The sequence below is a fragment of the Sus scrofa genome, chromosome 15, assembly GCF_000003025.6.
Source record: "Sus scrofa isolate TJ Tabasco breed Duroc chromosome 15, Sscrofa11.1, whole genome shotgun sequence".
In the NCBI taxonomy this organism is placed as follows: domain Eukaryota; kingdom Metazoa; phylum Chordata; class Mammalia; order Artiodactyla; family Suidae; genus Sus; species Sus scrofa.
The window spans coordinates 137280777-137307342 of NC_010457.5; the positions used below are offsets into that span (position 1 = coordinate 137280777).

The 26566-nt window shown below is 54.4% G+C and overlaps 1 protein-coding gene across 32 annotated transcripts in view; it reads left to right on the forward strand.

The window, feature by feature from the left end:
• LRRFIP1 (LRR binding FLII interacting protein 1) overlaps positions 2486–26566 on the forward strand; it is a 156122-nt gene continuing 132041 nt past the window's right edge. For 27 of the 32 annotated variants that reach the window (XM_021075506.1, XM_021075504.1, XM_021075509.1 and 24 more), the window contains exon 1: positions 2486–2669. In XM_021075506.1, the coding sequence (XP_020931165.1) occupies positions 2574–2669 (96 nt within the window). In that variant the 5' untranslated portion in view covers positions 2486–2573. The remainder of the gene's footprint in view (positions 2670–26566) is intronic. The other 5 variants (XM_021075501.1, XM_021075474.1, XM_021075502.1 and 2 more) reach the window with 4 other exon arrangements.

The following is a 26566-nucleotide window of genomic DNA, read 5'->3' on the forward strand; positions in this document are numbered from 1 at the left end:
TGGCCTGTGTGTTGAGCCCTGAGTTCCTCTTTGGGTGGACTGCCCCCCCCCCCACCCCCGACAACGCAGGGATCGGATTTCCATTTAAAGGCAAGAACGGATGTCAAGATGAGAGGAGTCACCCAGAGGAAGAGGAGGCGCACGGACCACGACGCGGAAGGACCATCTGAGGACCGGCGGCGCTGGTTCTGATGATTCCTGAAAGGGGGCCCTTTCCCGGATGTGGGTGGATGCTGTGGGAGAGAGAATTCAGCCCCGCATCTGAGAACACCGTCTAGGGACTGCAACTATTCAGAGATGCCTCCAGCCAGCCCCGAGGAAGTGAGTCCCATCTCTGAACAAAACCCCAAGGGGAGCCGTGAGCCTCCAGCAAGGCGGAGGGGGGAGCAAGAGCTGGTCCTCCAACCAGGGCTGCATCACCAAAGGATTCTGGGTCCTAAGCCGCGTGATGCAACACAGGAGACTCAATTGACAGAGTTTCTCAGCCCTCCGATGTGTCAGGTATACGCAAACTCCAGGGGTACAGCCGTGAACAAGGTCACAGCCCTAATGCCATCTGCCCTGTCGACCCATCCCATGGAAGTCTTCTCAGGTGTCCTGAGCGATGGCACTTGGATCCCCCTCCTGTGTCACCCCCCACAGTCTGTTCCCTGGAATAAACCTCCAGCATCTTTCTATGCCACTGCTCCCCTTTCTCTTCCCTCCTCCATCAGCTCCCAGATAACTTCCTAAGAACCCACACCAACCTGCTCCCGTCACTTGGTTAGAAATACACTACAATGTTAACTGTACTTATGCCTGGCCGGGGGGGCGGGGGGATCACAGGTGACTTCAGGATGGCCCTGCCCTCCCATTCTTCCCCGGCCACACTAAAGACCGCTGCAGCCCCCCAAATGTCTCTCTTAATTTTGGACCCCATGCTTCCGCCAGCAACATTCTTCTTCTCTAATTCAATCCTCACGCCTAGCAGTTACTAAGGTCATTACCCTGGACAAGAAGGCGATGACTCTGTAGACCTAATCTGATCCCCTGATTGATTCATTTTTATTTTTAGGGCCGCACCTGCAGCACATGGACGTTCCCAGGCTGAGGGGCCTATGCCTACGCTGCAGCTTGCAGCAACTTTGGATCCATAACCCACTGACTGAGGCCAGACATCAAACCTGCGCCTTCGCAGACACTATGCTGTGTTCTTAACTGGCTGAGCCACAAGGGGAACTCCCTATTGATTGATGGATTGTCTTTCGTCTTTTTAGGACAGCACCCACAGCATGTGGAGGTTCCCAGGTTAGGGGGCGAGAGGGAGCTGCAGCTGCCGGCCTACACCACAGCCATAGCAATGCTGGATCTGAGTCGTGTCTGCCACCTACACCACGGCTGTGGCAGCGCCAGATCCTTAACCCACTGAGCAAGGCCAGGGATCGAACCTGCGTCCCCATGGACGCCAGGTAGATTCTCTCCCTGAGCCCAGACTGGAGCGCCTCGATTCATTTTTAAACCCACCTTTATTTAGAGTGTGGGAGGTAAGCCTCCATTTTCAGCATCTACTTAGAGAGAGCAGCCCTGGGTCAGGCCTTTTCCTGGAAGCTAGGGACTCAGGAACGAAAAGGCGGGGACCAGAGGACAGGCCAGTAGAGAAGAGAAGCGCCCCCATCACAGGAGGATTCTGAATGAGCTGTAAGGCTCAGGGGAGTGGGGGTCCCAGCCAGACCACAGACCACTTCAGCCAGGTCTGAAAGCCCCTGGGCCTGACCTCAGAACCTAGCTCCCACCATCTGTGGCCGCCAGATCCCTGGGGCACAGGTTTGAACCACTCTTGGGTGCAAACCCCTCTCCACAACCCAACCCCACCAGGCTCCGCGGCAACCCTGGAGGTCCTGGCTGGACCGGTAACCACTGCCTAGGGGCGGGTAAGCCCAGGGTTACCAGCCGGGTCCACCCTCCAGCGTCTCAGGCCCCACAGACCCAAGACTCCCCCAACCTACGCCCCCAGCATCTCGAGGTATTCTCACAGGCGCCCCAAGCCTCCATCAGCCCCTCCCCTGCGTCCTTGCCCCCAGACCCCCAGCCAGCCCAAACATCTATCTGCCCGTCGGTCCTATGCTCATTGCCCCCCTCTCTGTCCCCACACACCCGTCCCCGCTCCCCACCCTGGGGTCCCCGCGGGCCCCTATCGTCCTGGTCACCGTGTTCCGGTCCCTCCCGCATGCCCCCCAGCTCCTGTCCTGTTCCCACGGGCGCTCCAGTCCTCTGGGCCCACGCGGTCCCGACCCCCAGCCATCCCAAACCTCCCTCCCGCCATCTCCGTGCTGGTGGTCCCCAGGCGCCCCCGCGCCCCCAGCCCCTGGCGTCCCAGCGCCCCCGGCTCCCCGCCTCCACGTGTCCCCGGGCCCCTCTGCTCCCCGCCCCCCCCCCCGGGCACCCCCCAGCCCCTGTCCCCGCGTCCCCGCGTCCCCGGCCCGCTGACGCCATGACGCCGCGTTGGAGGGAGGGGCGAGCGCGCGGGACCGGCCCGGCCGAGCGGGGCGCGCGCGGCGGGAGCCACGGGCCCGCGCAGCAGCGGGACGCGCCCGATGGACATGGGCACCCAGGGCTCGGGGCGCAAGCGGCTCCCCAACCGGGAGCGGCTGACGGCGGAGGACGACGCGCTGAACCAGATCGCGCGCGAGGTGAGCGGCGGGGCCGGGCCGGGTGCGGGGCGCGGGCGCGCGGGGCGCCGCTGCAGCCGCTGTCAGGCGTCGGTCCGTCCGTCCGTCCGACCGCAGCGCCGCCGGCGGGGCGCGGGCCGACCAGGACCTCGGCCGGCCGGCGGGCCGGGCGCCCGTCCTCCGCCCCGGGGACAGGCCGGCGACACGGCCCCCTCCCCCCACGCCGGGTCTCTTGGGCCGCTGCCCCCTGGGCGAGCCTGGCTGGGGCGCCGCCCCCCGCGCGAAGGGACCCCGGCCGGCCGGGTGGGGGGCGAGCCCCCGCTTTGTTGGACCGCATCGCATCGTGGGGGTGCTGTAGGCCCGACCCTGGAGGCCTGAGGACAGTGCCCGGAGGCCACATGGCCCTGGCGAAATGACCCGGCCCCTGTCGGGGACCATTTGTCGTCTCGATTGTCACACAGGGCGCAGCTTGGGGACGAAAGGGGGGGTCCCTGTGCGTGTCGTTTCGGAACCAAGCCTGAAAACGGGTCCAGACACGCTGAGAGGTTCTCATCAAAGTTTCCTGGGCAGAGTTTATTATAACGGTGGCTGATGAACTTGCAGTGTGGCAAATGAGAGCAGCCCCAGGCGCGCGGGGCTGTCCAAGTGTCTTTTTCTCCCACAAGGATTCAGCCTTCAGGTTAAATCCCTGCAGCTTGAGGCTCCCCTGGACAGGGGAGCGAGTCCTTGCGCCCATCGTGCACTCAGCTGGATTTTTCACAGTGTGCCCTTTTCCAGCTTTTGAACTGTGTGCCCATCCTGGTGCTAAAGAGAATACATATGCAGATACTGTGCACCCCCCCTTCCACTCTGCTCTGAGAGCGGGCGTGCCCTGGAGAGTTCCTCTGCATATCATTATTATCACGTGGAAAAACTGCCAGGCCGTTTAGGCTGTGGCGTCTGGTTTCATCTGTCAGCTATTTCTGGAGGTCTACTCTATAGCCCGTTCTTAGGCGATTTTGCTGGATGAGCACATGGCTGTCAATCGGTATTTGTTGCCTGAATGAATAAAGCCTTGGTTTTCTCTGCATTTGAAGAAAAAGGGCTTTCCAGGAAAACTCCTATTCATCCCTTAAAACCCACTGTAGATTTGTGTCCTCTGTGAGACCTCCCGTGTCATGCCAGGCAGAAGTCTCCCTGCCTTCCCTTGGCTCCTCTAGCGCGGGCTCCCTACACCTGCTGAGTGGCCTCAGCAGTATTCGTTCACCTGCCTGTCCTCCTGGAGAAGGTGACAACCAGGCAGGCAATGTCTTACCCGTTTTTGTATGCCCAGCTCCACACAGAGCACAGAGCAGGGGCTCCTACGTCTGTTGCATGACCGAAAAAACAAAAAGAGGTACAGCCACTGGAAGTACATTGGGCTAAATATGGACATTTGCTAAATGTAGTGGCTAGAATATAAATCCCACGCCCAAGAAGACGGTCCCTTATGTGTGTATTTAACCACACAACGAAACAAGTGTTCTCTGGGAAGCTTGAGGGGCCAGGATCCGTGGGCTTGTCTTTCCAGGAGTGGTTGTGGAGACTGAGCGTTCCCAGAGTCCACCTTGTATCTGCTGGTGTTTCTCTAAAGAGACTTGAGAGCAAAGGCTGGCGGGGGCGGCGGGGGCTCCTGGCAGACAGTAAGTGGGAACCCACGGTCCCGGGGGAGCGCTGGCCGTGACAGATTCAGACGTGGGGGTCAGACCTTGAAAGTACACACAGCTCCTCCGGGGCTGTGCGCTCCTGCTCAGCGCCTCCCAGCCTCCATTTCCTCAGCTCTAAAATGGGGAGGAAAAAATCCCCCCCCCCCCCGGCTGTCAGGATTAAAGAAAGGGAGTAGTCTACACAAAGTGAGCAACACTAGTGTTTAGTAATTCCTAGTAGACTAGTTTAGCTAGTAAGTAACTAGCTAAATGCAAGGGCTTTTCGCACCCATCCTTCCAGTAAAATCAGCCAAAGATTTAGGTGTTCCATGTGCTAACTGGCACTTCCGTAGAATTGGAAGGAACTGCTGCAACATTTCTTGTTTTACTCCAAATTGAATTCTGTTTCCTACCTGCGAAATTGGAATCACTGTTGAGTTCCCTGGTGACTTAGCAGTTAAGGATCCGGCATTGTCACTGCTGTGGCTTGGGTTTGATCCTTGGTCTGGAACTTCTGTATGCCACAGGTGTAGCCAAAAAAAAAGATACTATTCAAATGGCAAATATATGTTGACCGTGGAGTTTTCAAGAGTTCTTATAAAAATCAACAGAATTGTCTGAAGTCCAGGGCGTTTGTATTTGCTCCTTTATTCAGCATATTTGTGCAACGCTGCCCGAAGCCTTGTCTGGGGGACGCTAGGATTCAGGGATGGACCCGAAGAGGATCCCCCTGGAGGAGCCGGGTTCTGACTCAGGTCAATAACAGCAACAGAGACAGGAAGAAACCTGAGATTAAAAGGGCATGGATAGTGTGCCCTGAAGGTTTGGAAATGAGAGAGTTACAATTGATTGCTGGGACTAAGAGGGAGCAATCAGGGTGGCCCCCTGGAGGAGGTGGCATTTTGAGTTATTTTTGAAGTGACGGAAACCTGACCCGGCCTGGCCTCCGCCAGGGGAAGTGTATTGGCTGGAGGACGGGTTCCCAGGCAGCCTCACCAGCATGCTGGCCCCTTTTCTCCACCGTGTCCCTGCAGCTGGCCCTGCTGGGCTGTCCTCTGCGGGTGGCCTCATCCTCAGGCCACCTTGCTTTTGGCGACTGGCTGCTGTGTTCCCAGGCTGCCCCTCCTGAGCCCACACCGCCCCCACCCCCTGGCATGGCTCACGGGTTCAATCCCTGGCCCAGGAGCTCCGCGTGCCTCAGGCACAGCCAAAAAATAAAATAGTAAAGGACCTACTAATCCGAAACGGCCATTTCCTTTGCTGCCCCCATCCCGCGTCCTTCCCCGTTCACCCCCACAGATCACCTGTCTTGAAGGACCATGACTTCTCCTTAAGCCGCAGGGCCATCAGGGGCCAGTCTGGGACCCTTTTGCGGAAGAGCCTGGAAATCTGGTTCGGTTTGGCCCTCCGCTTCCCCTTCCTCTGCTTCTAGCAGCTCAGGCTCCTCTGGGCCGTGCAGTCTCGGGGTGAGCCCAGCTCGTGTGACACACTCCTGCTACCTGGCGCGGTCCCTGCTCTCCGGTGAGACGGTGCAGGCCGGCTGTGACACCCGGGCCTGCCTGGACCGCCTGTTTCACTCATTGCCCCGTCACCCTCATGCCTTTTTCCCCCAGTGAATTTGCTGTTCTGAGGCTAGCCAGGGGATTGGATGGTGTCATCCAGGGTGGCCCGCAGTTTGTGATGGGGGACTGTGTCAGGGCCCCTCCTTCCAGGGTGAGGAGAGCTGAGGGTCCTTCAGCACCTGGCGCTGCCCAGACTGTCCCGCAGCCAGAGCAGCCCTGTCCCGACTTGTAGCACAGCCACGTGGAGGAACTCCGGCCCTCCCATCGCCCATCTTCCTGAGACACACACACACACACACACACACACACACACACCTTGGGGTATGAATAACAAGCATCAAGAATGTGACAAGACAAGCACTCACAGCAGATTTTTGTCACAGTCTGAGCTGTCGGGGGAAGGGCAAGCACTGCGCCCATGACCTTGGGCTGTTGCCGTGATTCCCGCAGAGCTAGTTCGAGCTGGAGCTGGAGCCAGAGGCTGGGGGCTTGACAGTCCTCTGTCTCAGATGGCTGGTGGGCCCCACCCAGGCTATTTCTGTCAGAGAGCCAGCTGTCCCCTCTCCCTCTTCGGGTGACGCTTTAGTGACTCATTGGTCCGGTAGCGAGGGCTGTGCATGCGTGTGGATGGCCTTTCAAGTCCCTCAGTCAGGGACCTGTCACCTGGGAGCCTGTCGCCTGGGAGCCTGTCAAGGTCCAGCGAGGGAGAAGGGGTTGCTTGTAAGGCCTAAGGGGCGCCAGCTTGTCCAGAAGCGTCACCCCTGTAACTGTGGGATACCGTCAGAAGAGCTTAGAGTCTCTCTTTTTGACATGGAGACACAGGCTCCGAGATGCTAGGTGACTTGCCTAAGGTCATCTAGTAACTGAGGTGCCAGTTCAGCAGCCAGGCTGTTTCCTGGGTCGGTGTCTTGGCCCAAGGCCCTCTCACAGGTGGTGGCCCCGAGTCGAGGTGACTTGCTTCCCGTCTCAAGACCGTTGTCCCCAACTGACCTCCTAGCCATGCGGCCTGACATTTCGTGGGGGGAGTCCCACGTTCTCTTCTATCTGTCGTCTCTCCTCTCCTCTTTTCATCCTTTCATCTTTAAAAATGAATTTTTATTTAATTAAAGTAACACGTGCTTTTGCCCTGCTTCCATATTTTCAGGCTGTTCTCCACACAGAAGCCTTTTAAAGTATGTCGGATCCTCGGAGGTCCCTGGTGGCACAGCGGGGTGAGGATCTCGTGCTGTCACTGCTGTGATGGGGCTTCGATCCCCGGCCCTGAAACTTTCACAGGCTTTGGACGCTGCCAAAATACTTTAAAAAACCAAAACAACGATAAAATGTGTCAGATCGTGTCCCCGTGGCTTCTGGTGTCCCTCGGCAAGAGCCAGGCTCTTAATGGCCTCACAGGACCGTGCGTGATCTGGTCACTAGCTCCTTATTTGTACATAGTATGCACGTGCACTGTTTGTTGCTTTTTTCAACTTTAGATGCTGTCCGCGGCTTCCTGGTTGGAGGATGCAGACTTGGGATCAGGGGTTCTGTAGCTAAGGTCCTCTCCCCACCCTGCTTTCTCTTGTCTTCGCACCACGGTTACGTTGCAGTTTTAGGCTCCATAAATGGTCACTGGCAGACCCGTTCGAAGGTGGGTGCTCGAGTCAGGTTTCTTGGCTTCGGTGCCCAATTCTGCCATGTATTCCATGACCCCGGGGCAAAAGCCACTTAACCACGTTGTGCCTCTGTCCCCTCACATGTAGGTGGGAGCATTTGAAGAGTGTGCTTCTCACAGGGCGGCCAGGAGGGCGATGAGCTATTTTATGACAAGATGTCAGCACGATGACTGATGCTCTGAAAACGCCGGCGGTGATGACGATGTAACTTGATAGCGTGAACTGCAGAGCCGGGTAGTGTGCTGTGACATTTGTCCTTGTGCAGCTTTCCGCTCTTTTTGGAGTTGACTATCCCCCACCCCATTGCTCATCTCTCTACATAGCTGTCACCCCTAATGCCTCGCCACCTTTTCAGCAGACCTGTTCACACTGTGATTTTCTATGAGATGAAACAAATCAGATAATCTACCCTGTCCATCTTGTTCCCTCCTGGAGATGTACCCCTTGGAGACCTCTGTCCTCTAGATCCAGTCCGCTCTGAGTGCTCTTGGGATTTGCTTCAGATGTCCTTCCCTTTGCCACCAATCTGAGAATCCCATCTGCCACTTACTTGTCATTGTCATTAGTGGAGCCATATATGCTGGGTTCTGTGTTGTCTTCTTGCTTGGATTATGATCTCATTTTGCTGGAACACATCCTGCAGTAGCTTTCTGAGAGAGGCCACCTTTGCTAAGTGTTTGCATGTCTGAAAAATGCCTTTGTTCTACCATAATATTAGATAGTTTGGCTGAGGATAGAGTTCTAGGTTAAAATAATTTTCCAAAAATTGACAAAGATATCTCTGTATTCTTTGAAATGATTTCCAGCATGTATTGTTAGCTAAAAAAGGCAATGTGCAGAAAGTGAAGATAGCATGCCATCCCTTCTGTGAGAAAGGCTGTAATTTGCCTGCATTTGCATAAAGAAGCACTGGCCAAAAGCACGGTAGAAGAAATTAGAGATGCAAGTGGAAGCAGATTCGTTAAGTGTAATTTTTCATACCCTTGGTATTTGAACCATGTGGCTACATTACCTATTTAATAAAATAAAATAATAAATAGCAAAATAGTGTAAACTATTTTCTACCACAACTTCAAAGGCATGTTCTTCTGACTTGTGAGACTTGTGAAGCCTTTTATAATTTCAGTATCTTGTATTATGTCTGTTTTTACTGTCTGGAAGCTTTTACCATCTCCTCTTGCTCCTAAAAGAGAATCTGGCATTTTGGATTTTATTTTTCCATTTATTAAGCATTAGCTAGGTTCATTCAGCCTGAAAATTAGTATCCTAAAATTCTGGGAAATTTTTGCCTCTCCACCCTTTTGTCTGTTCTCTTTTAAAGGAACTTTCGTTGTTGGAAATCACTTCCCTTTCCCTCTCGTTTTCTAGCCTTTTGTCTTTGGGTGATATTTTTATGGGCGATTACTCAGTTTAACCTTTCACTTCTACTAAACTTATCTGTTCTAGATTTAATTTCTAAGAGTTTTTGGGGGGTTTGGGTTCTTTGTCCCATTTTATCACATCCTTTTTGATTCAGTAATGCAGTAGCTTTTCTCATCCTCCTGGGGAATATTCCTTTTGGTATTTTGGGTTTTCCTGAAGATTTCTTTTGTTCCCTGCATGATGGTAGGTTTATTTTTATCCATTGTGTGCTTTGGCCTATGTCTTTCCTCTTGGAGCCTTTCCCAGATGTGTGGTGATCCTTGGATCCGTTCAAATATGAGAATGGGGCACTAAACAACTGTGGGAACAATTTAAGCAAAGGCCAGGAGGACGGATGCCACAAGATATGACCAGGACAGCACCTGAGGTGCAGTGGGGGTGGCTGAAATGTTGGGACCATACATTAAGGAGTTCCTCAGGGCACAGGCACCCTGTCCCCCTGTCTTCAAAGCCAGCGCCTTTGACCACAGGGTCCGTGTTGGGAGGAAATGCTTCTTGGTGCTAACAAGCCAAACCTCTCTAATTTGGTACTTGTAAATAGAGTTTTATGTTTGATTTAGGGGGCAGTAGGGATTGAGAAGAAAGTTGAAAAATAATCTGAGACTTATACCAAGAAAGGTGTAATGTCTATGCAGCCCCAAGAAGAGAATTAGTCATTACAGTGTTTGGTTTGTCTGGTTTGTTTTGTCTGGCTGCACCTGCAGCATGTGGACGCTCCCCGGCCAGGAGTGGAACCTGTGCCACAGCAGTGACCCAAGCCACTGCAGTGACAGCACCGGATCCTTAACCCACTGCCCCACAAGAGAACTCCCGAATTTGATGTTCTTTTACTGAGAGCGGAATAAATGTCAAAGGTGGTGAGCAGACTTACATAAAAAATAAAATAAAATAAGAGTTTCGTAGCTTCAGGCGTCAAGGATAACTCATTTATTTGTTTGGAAAATTCTCCAAGGTCCGAGATGGACTTTCCGTAAAGCAGGTGCAGAATACCTGGAGAGTTTAGGTAGGCAGAATGTGATACGGTCTTGGCAAGGGGCAAACTCGTGGATCAGCAAGTATGTGGGGCCTGAACTGGTCCAGGGCCTCCACTGGTGTATTATATTGCAGTCTTTCCACCCGCTTCTTGGCTTGGGGGAGTGAATGAAAAATCACCCAGTGGTCATGATAATATTTAAACGTAAGGAAACCGGGAGATGGAAAGTGGTCCGTTATGCTTTCAACCGCCCTCCCACATGTTTATGCATTTTCCCCCCTTATCCTTAATTTCTTGTTCTTTTCCACCCTCTTCTGTGACATCCGTTATGTTCACGGAGTCTTTCACGTTGACCCCCAGACAGATGGAATTTCCATGTTAACAGCTAACATGGCTTCTCCCTGGATGCCCTAAGCTATTGCTTTAAATCACCCCCGATGTATTTCAAAATCATCCAGAGCAGAGCTGGTGGCCATGGGACCTAAGCCGCGTCTGCAGCCTACACCACAGTTCCCGGCAACGCTGGATCCTTCACTCCCGGCTGTGTGTCGTGGCAGCCACTGCTAGCCCTGCATAGCTGTCGAGCCCCTGTGATGCAGCCAGTGCAGCGGAGGAAGTGCATTTTAAATTTACTTCATTCTAATTCGGGTAGCTGTCAATAGCCGCCTGTGGTTGGTGGCTGCCGTGGTGGACAGCAGAGCTCTGAGCGATGGTTTATTCTTCGTTGAAATATGCTGTGACCGAGGTGTGTTCTCTGGCACAGAAGTGACTGGGTCTCGTGAGAGCAGAGGCGTGCGATGGGGAAGCCGGTGGCAGGAGGGGCGGCCTGCGGGCGGGAAGGGAGCCTAGCGCGGGAAGAAGGTGCGGGGCGGGGGCGGCCGGGGGCGCGCAGCCAGCCTTTCAAAGGCGCGTGTCCCCCGGCAGGCTAGTGCGTCCCCGGTCTCTTCTCCTTTGTGTGTGACTGGGGCGTAGTATTGTCCACGCTGCTGGACAGTGAGTCAGGTGCCTGGTGAGGCATTTCCGCCTCCTGGGGGCTGCGTTTGTTTCCCGCAGGGGACAGCAGTACTGCCCAGCTGGCCAGGATGTGCCCCAGGCATCAGTGATCCAGAGGCAGGGGCGGACGCTCCCTCGGCAGATGGGGGCTGGAGTGAGGCGGGGGCGAGGGCAGAGGAAAGCCGATGACCCCCGCAAAGGTGTGAGAAGAATGCAGGAAAGACCCTCCCCTGAGTGTCAGGGGTGTACGGACAGCCCTCGGGACTGGTTCAACCACCCAGAGCAAAAGCAGTAACGCCTGCCGCTTTGAATACACGAACCATACGCCTGCTCTAGTGTCAGACCGTGTGGACTTGCTCCCAGTTGAGAGCTTGTCTGCAATTCTTTGACATGAGATGGAAAAGGACCCTCTGCTTTGTTTTGTTTTGTTTTGCTGCTTTTTAGGGCCTCACCCTTGGCATATGGAAGTTCCCAGGCTAGGGGTCGAATCGGAGCTGCAGCCGCCGGCCCACACCACAGCCACAGCACCGCCAGATCCGAGCTGTGTCTGCGACCCATTCCACAGCCCGCCAACGCTGGATCCTTAACCCACTGAGCGAGGCCAGGGATCGAACTCAAGTCCTCATGGATACTAGTCAGGTTCATTGCTGCTAAGCCACGATGGGAACTCCTGACTCTCTGTTGTTATTAAGGCATAGCTGATTTACAGTGTTGTGCCAATTTCTGCTGGACAGCAAAGTGCCCCAGTCATACACACACACACACATATACATTCTTTTATTTATGTATATAAATATGCAATGTGTATATTGCATTTTTCTTTTTTGGGCCGCATCTGTGATAGGGAAGTTCCCAGGCTAGGGGTTGAATCAGAGCTGCAGCTGCAGGCCTACACCACAGCCACAGCCACAGCTGCAGCAACGTGGGATCCAAGCTGCGTCTGCAGCCTACACCGCAGTTCCTGGCAACGCTAGATCCTTGGCCCACAGAGCAAGGCCAGGGACTGAACTGGCATCCTCATGGATCCTAGTTGGGTCTGTAACCCACTGAGGCACAGGGACTCCCTACATTCTTTTTCTTATGTGATTTTCCATCACGTTCTATCCCAAGAGATTGACTGCCTGTGCTGAACAGCAGAACCTCAATGCTTATCCCTTTTAAATGGAATAGTTCGCATCTGCTAACCCCAAACTCCCCGTCCATAGAGTTTTTGCTTCTTGGCCTTGAATTGAAGAACCAGTAAGAGGCCGTCTGATTTTTCGAGCTCCTTCGTTGTCAGGCAGCCAGGCCTTGGTGTCGCGCCTCTGGTTAACTTCCTGGAAATGATGGGCCACTTCACCCGGGCCGTGTCCCCCGCTATTTATCTTGGGGCTTATCTGACCTCTCAGAAGCTACTAAGTTACCTGCCTATTTTTAACCCATGCCTGGAGCCAGCTCCAGGATGAAGCGGCCGCACAGCTGGGCACTAGGTGGTCACAGGCTCCCAAACCTGCGGTCCAGTTTCCTGGGTTTCTCCTTTTCTTGCAGATGAAGGGGGTCTGGGGGGCTGTCTTGCACATGGTGGGATATTTAACAGCATCCTTGGCGTCCACCTGGGAGCGACAACCACAGATGCCCAGGGACCAAATGGCCCCATGGAGAACCGCTGTCGTATCCTGTCTCCGCTGGGTTGTACCTTAGCTCTGAACTGGGTGCCTCGTCTGTGGAAACCTGGATCTTTTCTCCCCAACTCTGTCCATGGCTGCTCTCCAGGAGGGCAGAAAACATCAGCTGCCTTAACCACCTCTCCCTGGGGTCCCCCCACTTAAACCTCCTGGAAACAAGCAGGGGGCGTGGTGGAGCCTTTGTGAGAGTCGCTGTGCAGGCTCAGGAAGCTGGGACGTCAGCCGCAAATGTGATGACACGTTGCCGTGTTTCTGAGCTGGGTGCCTGAGCTGACGGTAGGGTGGGGGGAGCAAGGGGAGAGGCTAAGGGGGGGTGGGTGGAAGGGACCGTACCTCTGCGGAAGACGGGTTGGCATGGAGGTGGGGGCCGGCGAGAGGTGGTCTTTTGCGTGACATCCTACGGGCCGAGTGGCTCCTCTCTGCCCTTCAGAGATGCCCTTTCCCCGCTGACCTTGGGGTGCTCCAGGCCAGCTGGGCCAGCGTCAGGACCAATGGCGTTGGGACCGCAGAGCGATGCGGCCATCAGACTGTGTGGGTGCTGTGTGGTCTTTCTCTCCTGGAAAGACCCCAGGCCCACAGCTCAGGGGTGCTCCAGGAATGGCGAGGCTGCCAGCAGCCCTCATGTGGCCGCCCCTGTGAGCGCTGCCGAGAGCTGGCTCTGCCATGAGGTTGGAGTTGGGGTTGGGGTGGAGGGTGCAGGGTTGGCCTTCCAAGCCGGCTGGGCTCCAGTCCCCACCGCCCTCGGTGCCTGCTCGTGCCTCTGACGTCACGCTGGGGACTCAGCAAGAGCCTGAGTAGGGAGACACGTGGCCGGGCACCACCTGGGCACAGCTGAGCATGTCCCCCTGCCTGCCTCCCCGCCCGCCCCCCGCCACCCCGTGACCCTGAGCGTGACTTTTCCTTGCAGACATCCTCCTCCTGGGAGAAGGGGAGCCCCTGGGAGAAGCATCAGGCCGGTAAGTGGCCAGGCCCGAGGTGATGCTTCTGGTCAACTTGAAGTCCGCCACGGGGGCAGGACGAGCAGCCTGGCCCGGCCAAGGGAGGGAGCCCAAGCTGCCACCTTGTGCTTTTAGGACCGGCCACGACCCTGACGCCCCTGCCTGCGTCACCCACTCACTCAAAATCCCAAGTGGGCCCGCGGAGGAGGAGCAGGGAAGACCCCGCACTTGATCCTCACCGGCGGGGGTGGCTTGGGCTGTCTTCACCCTCCAGACCCCCGGGGGGCCCCCCATCAGGAGGGGGCTGGCTGTTGGGCAGTACAAATACCAGGCCCAGACACTTCCCTGGGGTTAACATTGTCCCTGGGCCTCCTGGAAGCCACATTGCTTCTGTTATTCAGAACTTGCTCCAACGGATGACCCGACCAGGGCGCCGCGGGGACCCCGCCCCGGGCCGGGCCTTTGCGGCTCGCCCGCAGCAGGACGCCAGCCTTTGCTCCCGGCTGGGCTTGTTCTTTGGTGACACATGCAGCCTCCCTCCCTCCTTCTCCCTGCGCCTGGAGAGACCCCGGAAAGTCGGCCCACCCCCTCCTCCGCCCTGTTCCGCCTCTGTTCCCTCTGGATCCCCTTGGCCCGAAGGCCTGTGAGTCAGCCCTCGGGCTGCGGGGATGAGGCCGGAAGTGATGCTAACCAGCTGATGCTGTCTGTTCCATCTGCTCCCCTCCGGGGCTTCGTCCTCTGGCTTCCGTTTTCAGGAAAACACACACAGACACTATCCCTGTCATTCGCTGAAAATGCAGCATCAGGAGTCCTTTTGGAGTAATCCATCATTCTTACTTAGATTTTTGCTCTGTGCGGAGTGTCAGAACTTTAATCTATTTTTTCTTCCTCGAACGTCTTTTTTTTTCCTTCCCTGAACATCTTGTCCAGCTTTCCCTGGACAGACTGGGGCAGCGGATCAGTGTCCTGAATACAGGATGTGGCGGGGGTTGCCTTGCGGTTTAGCGCTGGGCTCCACACAAGCCAGTTGCCTGCTTTTAAAACATGATCTAGTCTAGAAAAATGTAGCGGGTAAGAAGCACAACATATAACATACACCATCTATCGGAGAGTTATAATTCATCCTGTATATCTTGTTTTATATTCGGCTTTTGAAATTCTGAAATCTGTTGAGAAGGGTACATGTGGCCCATTTCAGGACTTCATAGGCATCATTTTTTTTTTTTTTTTTTTTTTTTTTTTTTTTTTTTTTTTTTTTTGGCCACAGCATGCAGCAGCTTGATGAGGAATCTCAGTTCCCAGACCAGGGGTTGAACCCAGGCTGCAATAGTGAAAACACCAAATCCTCCAAATCCTAACCCTTAGACCACCAGGGAACTCCCAGGCATCATTTAAACAGTCATCCTGCTTTCAGTCTCGGGCCCTGGCCAGGTTCACTGGGAGCAGATTCATTTCTTCAGGAGACGTTGAAGCAGGCCCGCTCTGCTGCTCACTGCATCTGGGATGTGGGCCTTCGCTGACTTGATGCGCCTCAGCCGTAGAGAGGACGGCGGGCTTGGGAGGACTCACGGAGGATGCTGGCAGGGGCCAAAGTCTGGCCCTCCGTCCGACCTCCCCCGGCTGGCTGGCCCTCCTTCTGGAGGTCGCTTCTCGGGCTTGCCCATTTCCCACCCCAGGCCTGAGTTGTGTGTCCTTCCCAAGTGCCCTCGGCTCCTCCTGTGACCCCTGTCCGCTGGGCTGCTCTTTCCTTGTATAGACTCTCCTCCCCGTCAGACTGCGTGCTCTCTGGGGCTGCGCTTGGTCCCAGCTCGGGCAGACCTTACCTGGCTCACGGGAGGCCCTGAACGACCACCTGCTGAGTGAATGCGGGTGGAAGCCTGAATGGGAATTCCTCTGCAGTGGGGTGGTGACTAATGGCTTCTTATTAATAGGAAAACCTTTGAAGGTGGTTTTTTCCGAGTAGTGTCAGCTACCTTCGACAGAACTCACACATGAAGCATGTGGAGTGGGTTTCACTGTTAAGTCCTGACGCCTGCATCCGCTACCAGAACAGGTCAAGAGATGGAGTCGTTCTGTGCTTGTATGGGTGACGTCGTCAGGATTCATCCGCAAGAGGCCAGCGTCCCCCAGAAACCACAGCTGTCCCCGGATGCCACGCTGACCTCTGCCACCAAGCCTGGGTCTGCGTTAGCTGCTCTGGGTTTTCTCTTGGCATGTGGTTAGCACGGGAAACCGAACCCAGTGAGGTATGGTTTCCTCCTCGTTCTCATGATTAGACCCATAAGAAACTCATTAGGAGACCGACAGAGGACCTGCAGCCCAGAGGGTCTGAGACAGACCCTGAGCCCGAAGACCTGCATCTGAGGCCCCACGGTGCCCTTTCCCCGCTTCGCCACCTTGGACAAGCCACGTGGCCTCTCTTGCTCCCACCTGTAAGGTGAGGTGATGATTCGTGGTTGTGAGGACCAGGTGGGGGATCTGGACGTGGTGCCAGGACAGAGAGCTGCCACCGTGCAGGTCTCCTCGCACAAACCCCCTGAGACCAGGTAGGGTCATGCTGGCCACAGACCGGGTGTACAGTGGCCACCTGCCTGCCACCCACCTTAAATGAGACCCAGACTGAGAGACAAGGGCTAGTTCCAGGCTCCGCTCCTGGCTCCCGGCTCCCGGCCGCCTGGCTGGGGAAACCTGGGGTGGGCAGGCGCCTGGGGACAAGTCCCACTCAGCTTTGGCCCCCTGAGCTCTAAGGAGAGAGAACACCCACCCAGCTCCCTCCCCGCCAGAGTTCCCATGAGGCCCTAACGAGGAAACCTGCGAGTGAATGCACACAAGCCCTGAGGGGCTTTGCAAGTGCAGGACGGGGGTATCATGGTCGGAAAAGTTGAAAATAAGTTCTTAACACCTGGATGTTTCAGGCTGGCTTCTGGCTGCTCCTGGGCTGGAGGCGGTGTGCTCCCTGGCCCGGAGGGAGAGTCGTGTGGTTTTCTTCACGCGGGGCACGCCCTGTCGCTTTTGATGGGGATTTGGGGTTCTTCTCAGTAGGAGGAGGAAGCTGTGCAAGCCTGCTGCATCCATCAGGACAGACGGAGGCCAAGGTGTGGAGGGAGGTGCGGGGCCGTGGCCCAGCAGTCGTCCACACGCAGCCCTTCCCCGGCCCCTGGCCTCCGGGCCTTTGGGGTCTGCGCGGAGGTGAGGAGGAAGGAGGGCCGCCGTCACCATGACAACCACAGACGCCCACCAGCCCAGGCTTGTCAGGGAGGGGCCGGCAGGAGGGCCTCCCCCTGCTTCCCCGCCTTCACTGAAATCGCGTCATGCCTCGTTCCCCACGGCCCGGCCCTGCGTGCAGCCTGCACAGTATAGGAGGAAAATCAGCGTCAGGAGACCCCGCCCCACGTGCCAGAGCAGCTCTTGCTCCGTGCGCTGACAGGGCCCTGTCGCTTACAGAGTGTTACCGAGTCAGGCCTTTGCTCAAGGGCGAAGGAGGACCCTGGACTCGTCAGCCTTTATGTGGACGTTGCAGCAAATGGCCTCGTTCGGCTCTGTGCCCTGTCTTGTGTTTTGCAGAGTTACCTGTACAGGAAAACAAGAAGGGACCACTGGTCCACACGGGGTAGAATCAGGTCAGCCTGTCACCCAGCTGGGCCCCGGTCCTTCAGAAAGAGTCATTCATTAGAGCTTCTCTGAAACAGTAGCTCTTAAGTTACTCCAACCAACTTTGAGTAAACCCAGCACGCAGGGTTGGAATTGAGGGTGGCGGACTGCACCTTAGATCAGGGTTCTCAAAATGCGGCCTCCAGATGCTGTAGCCACCTGCCACTGGAACTCGTTAGCGGTGCTGCGTCCTGGCTCACCCCACCTGCCTGAATCACTGCCCCCAGGGGGGGGCCCAGCCATCTGTCCTGAAGGCGCTCGGGTGGTTCTGATATACCCTAAGTTTGGAAAATGATGCTCTTGGTGAAACCTGATCGTAGAAGTGCAGAACCACCTCACTCTGACATTCACGATCCAAATAACAGGGCTTTTTCCCGCTCAGATGCCTGAGGAGTCAATGGCTGGTCTCAGCAGCAAATGTGGATGTTATCATAACCTGCAGGCTGCGTGGACCTGCCCCTTCTCACAGGACCCTCCCCATAGAGCTTGGCCGTGGCCTCCAGCTCTTAGGGTCAGCCCCCTGGCACACAGCAGATGCTCAGTTACTGGGGTTAATGGTGAGTAAGTGAACAAATGAGTGAATGAATGGGCAAATGGACGGATGGATGGATGAGTGGATGGATGGATGGTTGGATGGACAGACAGGTGGTTGGATGGATGGATGGATGGATGAGTGGATGGATGGGCAGACAGGTGGTTGGATGGATGGATAGATGGGTGGATGGATGAGGGATTAGATGGATGGATGAATGAATGATTGGATGGATGGGTGGGTGAACAGGTGGATGGATGGATGAGTGGATGGATGGATGGATGGATGGATGGACAGACAGGTGGTTGGATGGATGGATGGATGGATGAGTGGATGGATGGGCAGACAGGTGGTTGGATGGATGGATAGATGGGTGGATGGATGAGGGATTAGATGGATGGATGAATGAATGATTGGATGGATGGGTGGGTGAACAGGTGGATGGATGGATGAGTGGATGGATGGATGGATGGATGGGTGGATAGGTAGGTGGTTGGATGGATGGATGATTAGATGGATGGATGGGTGGATAGGTAGGTGGTTGGATGGATGGATGGATGGATGGATGAATGATTGGGGGATAGATGGATGGATGGATGGAATTAGCCCTACTTCACAGTAACATTTGAACGTTTAGATTCATTTGAAACTAGAACAAGACTTTAAAAGGTTTTTGATGGTTGCTTAGGTGTAAATGAAGATTTTCCCAGAAAGCTGTGGCTAGTAGCATCTAATTTGGCAAGATGTTGACTCCCGAAATGTCCATTCTGATCCCCCCTGACCTTGGTCAGTGACCTTGTCTGCCTTCCGTGTAATGGGACATGGAAGGGAAAATAAAGCAGGAAACTCTCCATCCTTCCCTATTCGTCCCTTTTTCCCCTCTTCCCAACTCCTGCTTTTAGCCTCTTGCCCCTTGTGCTTCTCCACTGACTTAGTTTGTGATGTAGGCACTTGGAAACAGTCTTTGAATGATCCTGGGGTGGGGGTGGGGGGGCTTTGACTTCATTGGGCAGCACGTGGGTGACCAAGTTCCCCTGCCTTCTGCCAGTGCCATGAGCTCACGCTCCCTAAAGAGGCAGCCATTGTGTCCAGGAAAGCGCGGCCGAGGCTGATGGCACTCTCCCAGGGGCTGAGGTAAGCTGGACCAGGGTTTAGAACATTCTCCGGTGTGGGAGGAATTTAGGTGTATTTCTGTTCCCTGCCAGGTGCAATAAATAGCTCTTTCGCCTGACCTTGACCTCACACGAGGGCCGTGGTTGGGGAAGCCCAGCCAGGAAGAACTGAAACCATCAGGAGGAAGGCGATGCTGGCGTGTCCTGTGGGGGCGGGTGGGGACATGGATGGACAGAGAAATGATTCCATGTTGGAGGTGTTGTGCCTTGTAAACCAGAAAGCTTAGCTTGGCCGGACTCATCCTCAGAAGACATCACCTACTCTGAGTACTTGGTTGTTTCCTAAAGCACAGACTTGATGTGGCTTTCCCAGCTTCCGACTGAAGTCGTCTTTCCATCGCGGGCTCCGTTCCAGGCTTTTGTCATTGTGCCGCCTTCGTCCCCTCCGATCTGTGATGGTTTCCAGGCGCTCTTGCAGACTGTCAGCTCTGTAGGCTGTAGACGGCGCCTGGGTTTGGCGCCGCCTGCTGGCCTGAGGTTATGGCTTTGGGGGAGAATTCGGAAGGGCTGGGGGTCCTTTGCTCGCCTCACGTCCCAGCCACGTGGCGCCAGCTCAACTTTCCACTGACCACGTCGACCCTGACCCCTGGGCGAAGGGGGAGCCCGTCAGGTCCCCCCCACAGCAAAGTGACCACTTCTCCTTTGCCTGCCGTCACGGAGTGAGTCCCTCAACCCAGCCGCTCTCAGGGGAGGGGCTCCTGGCCCGCGTCCTGGAGGGAGGGCACCTAGGTTGAAACCACGCATAACTTAGCCAAATCTGGGAGGAATTCTTTGAGGCCGTGCAAACATCCTGGGCCCTCCTCAAGTTCATCAGTGGATAAATAAATCACCCTTTTTTTTAAATTGTTTTGGCTGACCTGTGGCATAGGGTGTTCCCGGGCTGGGGATCAGATCTGAGCCTTGGTTGTGACCTATGCTACAGCTCCTTTCACCTACCGCACCAGGTGGGGATCGAACCTGCGTCCTAATGCCGCAGAGACACCCCCCGTCCTGTTACAGCACAGCAGGAGCTCCCAGTAAGGCATCCTTTTTTAAGTAGGACTAGCGAAAGTGGGCTGTCGGGTGTAGCCCGTGAACTTGAGAGCAGGGGTTGGGACCGTCGTGTGTGTTGAGGCACCTGACCCCGCCTCTTTTTGGCCCAGCTCTGTGGCTCCTTCTGCCTCTGCTCAGCATGAGGACACCAGCCGGGTGGGCCTCTGGGTCCCACCGGCACCTTTGAGTGTCCTGCTCACTGCTGTGGACCAGACGCTCCGACACCCCCTCCCCCAGGCCTGGGGTCCCCCTTCCCCCACCTCCCACCAGAGCCGCAGCAGAAGGGACGGGCCTCCGCCCCCGGCTCTGTCCCGACGCGGCCAGAAGAGGCTGTGCTGTCTCCAGGGGGAACAGGACACGCTTGGGAAGATAATTCTCTTAACGGTTGGAAGGGGTTCGGGGGAGGCTAAAGAGTGCATTGTTATGGAATGAAGGTCTTACGTGATGAGTAGAAAGAAGAATGATTTTTTTTCATCTGAACTCACGGTCTCTTTTCACGATCTAGTCATTCACTGCCTCCGTTTGGGATGGGGTCATGGCTTTTAAATGCACAGGTCTGGCGCAGAAGTGCTCTGCATACGTGACATTGGTGAAGCAGTCTGTCGGCAGAAAAGAGTCCCCTTAGTCACGAAAGCCTGTTTGGCCAGTTAAACTGCAGTAACTGCTCTTCAGTGGGCATATTCTTTGCGAGTTCTGTTCCCCGCTTCTGCTGCTAAAATGAGCAAAGGCGTGAGGGGTAAAGTCTCGTGGAAAGAAGGGGAAATACAGTACCTGTCTTTGAAATGACCTTGAAGTACAGAGAGCCACAGAACGTGAGAAGAGAGGTGGGGGGTGCAGATCAAGATTCCTGGTGGCCCAGTGGCGCACGATCTGGCATTGTCACTGCTGTGGCTCAGGTTCCATCCCTGGTCTGGGAACTTCCGCCTGCCACGGACATGGCCAAAAAAATACAGACCAGACTATTAAGACACAGTGTCTAAATTGCAGAGTTATAAGCCTTTCTCTTTCTAGAAAGTGTCAACCCGAAAGCCACTCAAAGCAGCGGTCATCAGATTCTAGGGAGCACTCAGAATTGCTGTCTCCCTGAGCTCGGGCCTCACCCTTCTTCCTCTGATGAGGTTCTTTTTGTTCTTTTCCTGGGATTGACTGTTCAGTGTGGACAGTCTTGCCCTTGGCGACAAGATCGGAAGAACAACTACAGAGAGAGCAGAATCAACAGGCCACCTTTTCTGAGTGGCTCATGCCCCCTGATGAACCCATTAAGTCTTTACGGGGACACTGTGGGGCAGTGGGGGGGCTGAATGTCCCTCCCCCGCCCTCCCCCCAATTCTCATGTTTTGTTTTTTTTTTTGTCTTTTGTCTTTTTGTTGTTGTTGTTATTGTTGCTATTTCTTGGGCCGCTCCTGCGGCATATGGAGGTTCCCAGGCTAGGGGTCGAATCGGAGCTGTAGCCACCAGCCTACGCCAGAGCCACAGCAACACGGGATCCGAGCCGTGTCTGCAACCTACACCACAGCTCACGGCAACGCCGGATCCTTAACCCACTGAGCAAGGGCAGGGACCGAACCCGCAACCTCATGGTTCCTAGTCGGATTCGTTAACCACTGTGCCACGACAGGAACTCCCCAATTCTCATGTTGAAGCTCTAAGCCTCGTGTAGCTGCTATTTGGAAATGGGGCCTCTAAGGAAATACTTGAGGTCATAAAGGTGAGCCCCAGAACTGGTGGCACTGGCATCCTTGTAGGAAGAGCCAGCAGCGGGCTCTCTGCACACCGAGGCCCCGGTAGCACACAGGACAGCGTGGCTGTGCACCAGCCGGGGGCAGAGCCCTCGCAGGAAACCGCACTTGCTGGCACCTTGATCTTGGGCTTCCAGCCTCCAGAACTGTTGTTTCAACTTAGCTTAGGTTGTTTGTGGTGCTTTTTGTTGCTGCAGCCCGAGCAGATGAAGACAGGTACACAGTGTCAACCCCAGTCGCAAGCAGAGGACCAGTCATAGAAAGGAAAGGTGACTCGCTCGGCCATCTGCTGGTTTTTCTTGGCGTCTCATCATCTTGCCTCAGGCATTTAATGAAACATTAAGTTTATAAAGGGTCCCGCAGTTATCAATTTACTGCAAATCTACCCAGTTCTCACTTCACATGTATATGACAACGGGTAGATTTGCCTGTGCGACTCTTCACATTGAATTCTCTTCGCTCCAGTGTTAATATTTGAAACCCTTGTGTCAGGGGAGGCCAGGTTTTGCCGTGGTAACACACACCCCGAGTCTGAGAGGTTCAAACTGCCCGGAGGTGCTCTCTTGCCCAAGCAGTCGCCCGTCGCAGGTGGACGGCTCGCTGTGGCCCCACAGGAATGCTGCCCAACAGTGACTCCCTTCCAAGGGCTTCTGCTGCCGTCACCGCAGTGGGCAGAGGCCAAGGCAGCTTGTTCTCTGGCTCTTAACCCCTCTGCCTTGAAATGGCCATGCCTGCCCAGCATGTCTGCCTGGCACCTGCCGGCTTTTTCCTGACGCCGCGATGCTCCTCTTTCCCATTTTAGGGACCATTCTTTTCTGAAGGCATGTGGCAGCACAGCAGAGGTGTCCCGAGCACTTTCTGCGGGCTGGCATCAGGGACGCCTTCCGTTCAGAAGGCCTGACATCTGATCTCACCTCTCGGGATGCTTGCTTTGTGGACCGGGAGTCATGCAACTTCAACTTTTCTTGGCCTCTCTCGCCTTCTGGGGATGAGCAGCTGAACCCATTTTTTTCCTAGAAAATGTGCCCCCTCCCCCACCCCCTGAGTATAGATCTGGGAGGAAGGATCTGGCGGGGGCGGGGGGGCGGGGGCACTCAAAGCCGGAAGTGATGGCAGGGCGCCGAGGGAAGGAGGGGAGAGGCCCTGACATCAATCGTGCGGTTTTTGACCTCTTACCCCATTGTCTCGAACTCCTGAAAGACTCCCATCTCCCCAGGATCGTTTCCTCTCTCCCTTCTGGGTACCGTATTGCCATGGTGTGGTGCATCCGCCTGGCTGTCCTGGCTGCCCAGAGGGATGCTCAGAGCGGCGGGGACTGAGCATGGAGCGGAGGCCTTCATCTGTCGCCTCACGTCCATGGTCAGCACCGTGGCTGCTGGGCCTGTGGCTCCTGCAGGAGCTGGACCGAGAGGCACGGCCAGAGTCTGGGAGCATCTGCAGACCCTCTGTGGACCCCAGCTTAGCTCAGAGCTGGCAGGGGACCACCTGGCCCCAGAGCAGGTCCTTCTGTCCCCTGCCACAGAATGAGCACAGTCTAATGAGCTGTTCCCAGCTGAGAGCGTGGCGACAGTGGATGCGGTTATAGGTCAGCCCGCGGGCGTCCTCGGTGTCGTTTTAGATTTCATTCTCGAAAGGAAGATGGTGTTTCTCGGGCCACCGTTGAGAGCAGGCCGCCGAGCTGGACACCTTTCACTTTCTGTTACGCTCCTCTGTTCGTTGCCTCCTCTCTCTCCCTCTGCGGCTCAGAACAGCCTTGTGTTTTGTTTATTTACCTCTTGGTTCCAGTGGGCACGCCTTCTCTGATGTGACAAAGGCTTTGACTGACCCCCACAAGCACAGTGTGATGGGGCCGGAGAAAGGTAAGGTGTGGCCGGCCCTCGTCTCAGCAGCCTTACTTTCAGATATCCCTCTGCCCACTGGGCAGATTTTACTGATCACATCCTCTGTGCCAGGGACACAGCCGTGCCCAAGCCAAGTCCCCACCCTCAGTAACCCTAAAGATAAACTTCTGGACGGGCAGCTCTGTGACATGTCAGGTGTTGAAGTGCTTTGTGGAAAAGCAGGCGCAGAGGTGTAAGGAAGGAAAGGGGGTTGCTGTTGTGTTGGGGTGTTGTGGGGGCGGCTCCCTGATATGGTGACATTCCAGCAGAGGGAACAGCAGGTGTGAAGCCCATAGGTCTGAGCAGGGGACTGTGGGGCTAAACCCAGGGAGAGAGACAGCTGGGGACTGCATCCCAGGGGGCCTTCCAGGCTGCTGTAGGTCTTGAGTATTTTCTCCTAGTGAGATGGGGCTTTGGACGGCTCCAGTGGAAGATTGGCCCATGTCCAAGGAGGATGCCTCCTGGTGCTGTGCCATCACCTGCCTGAGCATGGCCGGCCCTGCGCGAGGAGCAGACCAGAGGGGTGAGGGCAGAGGCAGGAACCTGACTGGATGTGGTGACCCAGGAGGGGGCGTGATGGTCGCTGGACCAGAGAGGAGCAGGGGGAGGGAGCGGGGGAAGTGGTCAGATCCCATCTGCCTTCTGCACGTGGAGCCCACAGAGTGTGCTGACCAATCGGCTGTGGGATAGGAGAGGGCACCAAAGATGACCCCATGGGCTTTGCCCCAAGTGACTGGAAGAGTGGACGTTGAGGTTGGACAGAAGCCAGGCCTGGCGCTGAGTACATGTCAGGTTTAGGGTGAAACCTAGGGGTCTCTCTGGGCACCTGTGCTCTCCGTCCCCTACCTGTGAAATGCTCCCCGGCTTACTCCGGGGTGCAGATTTTTGATTAGGGGAACTCAGAGGCTGATTCGCGGTCCCTGAGGTGTAATTAATGGTTAATTCTCTCAAGATGTAGCACACTCTTTACATTGAAGCTTTTTTAAAAGTGAATTATAATGTAAAAACTTTCAAACATATCCCAAATCCGGAAGACCAGCACGATGAACGCTCATCCATCCATCATCTAGATTCAGTAAGATTTTGCTGTCTTTGTCTCATTCGGCTTTCTTTTTCTTTTTTCCTTTACCCATAAGTAAGGAAATTCCAGATACTTTGTTGCCTCATTCTTACACACGTTGCTTTTTATAACTTAAAAGCAGGAACATTTTCTTATATAACCATGATGCTTTCACACATAGCAAAACTGACATTAATTCATTGTATCATCTAATACCCAAATATAATGAAAATTAATTATCTCAAAAATATCCTTTTATGATATTTTAAATCACCATCTACACAAAGTCCAACATCAGGAACTACCCTATGTATCTTAATCTGTGGACGCTCTCTTCTCCCCACCATGTTGTCCAGAAACCAAGTCACTCGACCACTAGCCTGTCCTACAGTCTAGATTTACATCCTTTCTAAGGCACCAAACCTTAAAATCCAGTGTATTTTGCACTGGCAACACACCTGATCGCCTGCTCAGTAGCCACCTGTGATGATGTGCATTGGGCAGCGTAACTCAGCTGGCACCTGCAGATTCTGGCATACCTTTCCCACACAGGTGGTGCTAAGCGCTTCCTGCCATGTCACATCAGGAGGTCCTCTGTGGTGGCCCCACTCTTAGTGATCTGTGGGTGCTGGTGGTGCCAACAGATTCTCCCACTGTAAACATATCTATCCAAAAAGGAGTGAAGCTCTCACTTTCTGAGATGGGGAAGACAGTGAGGAAACTAGGGCATCAGGAGTTGGGTTTTGCATGAGTAACCTCTGAAAATCCTATTTGACATCCAAAGGGAGAAGTAAACATGATAGTTGGATGTGAATCCAGAATTTAAGAGCAAGATCTCGGCTGCAGGTACAAATTTGGGAGGCATCAATGTATTAGTGATGTGAGACTAGGTGACATCACCAGTGGAACCAGGGCCAGTGTTGAGATCGCTAAGGTCGCTAAGGTAAGAAGTCAGCAAGGTGGGCTTAATGCTCTTCCAGATGCCAAGTGAAGAAAGTATCTAAAGAAAGAAGGGATCACCCCATCCAGTAGTACCCGTAGGTTGGAAAAGGTTAGGACTGAGAAGTGCCCATTTGATTTGGAAGTGACCTTGAGGAGAGCTGGTTCAGTGGAGTGTAGGGGTGGACACCCAACTGGAGTAGGTTTAAGAAAGAAGGGGATCTTAAAGAATTTAACTGAGAATTAACTATGTGATCCAGAAATTCCACTTCTGCATACATATCCCAAAGAATTGAATTCAGGATCTGGAACAGATTTCTGCACACCCTTGTTCATAGGAGCATTATTCACAATAACCAAAATGTGGAAGCAACCCAAGTGTTCATCAGAATACCAATGGATAAAGAAAGTGTGATGTATATGTACAACAGAATATTATCCAACCTTTAAAAAGAAGGAAATTCTTCTCAGATCATCTAGATGGAAAATCAATAAGGAAACACTGGTCTTGAGCAATACATTAGACCAGATGGATTTAACAGATGTATAGAGAATATTCCATCCCAAAGCAGCAGAATACACATTCTTTTTTTTTTTAATTTATTTATGTTGGTCTTTTTAGGGCCATACCTGCAGCATATGGAGGTTCCCAGGCTAGGAGTCTAATCAGAGCTACAGCTGCTGCCCTACGCCAGAGCCACAGCAATGCCAGATCCGAGCCGTGTCCATGAACTACACCATAGCTCATGACAATGCCAGATCTTTAACCCACTGAGCAAGGCCAGGGATTGAACCTGCAATCTCATGGCTTCTAGTCAGATTTGTTTCCACTGTGGCACAATGGGAACTCCCTACACATTCCTTTTAAGTGCTCACAGAACTTTCTCCAGGATAGATTATATGCTGGGCCACAAAACAAGTCCTAGTAAATTTAAGGAGATTGAAATCATAACAAGCATCTTTTCCAACCACAATGCCGTGAGACTAGAAATAAATTACAAAGACAAAAAACTGCAGAAAACACAGACACATGGAAACAACATGC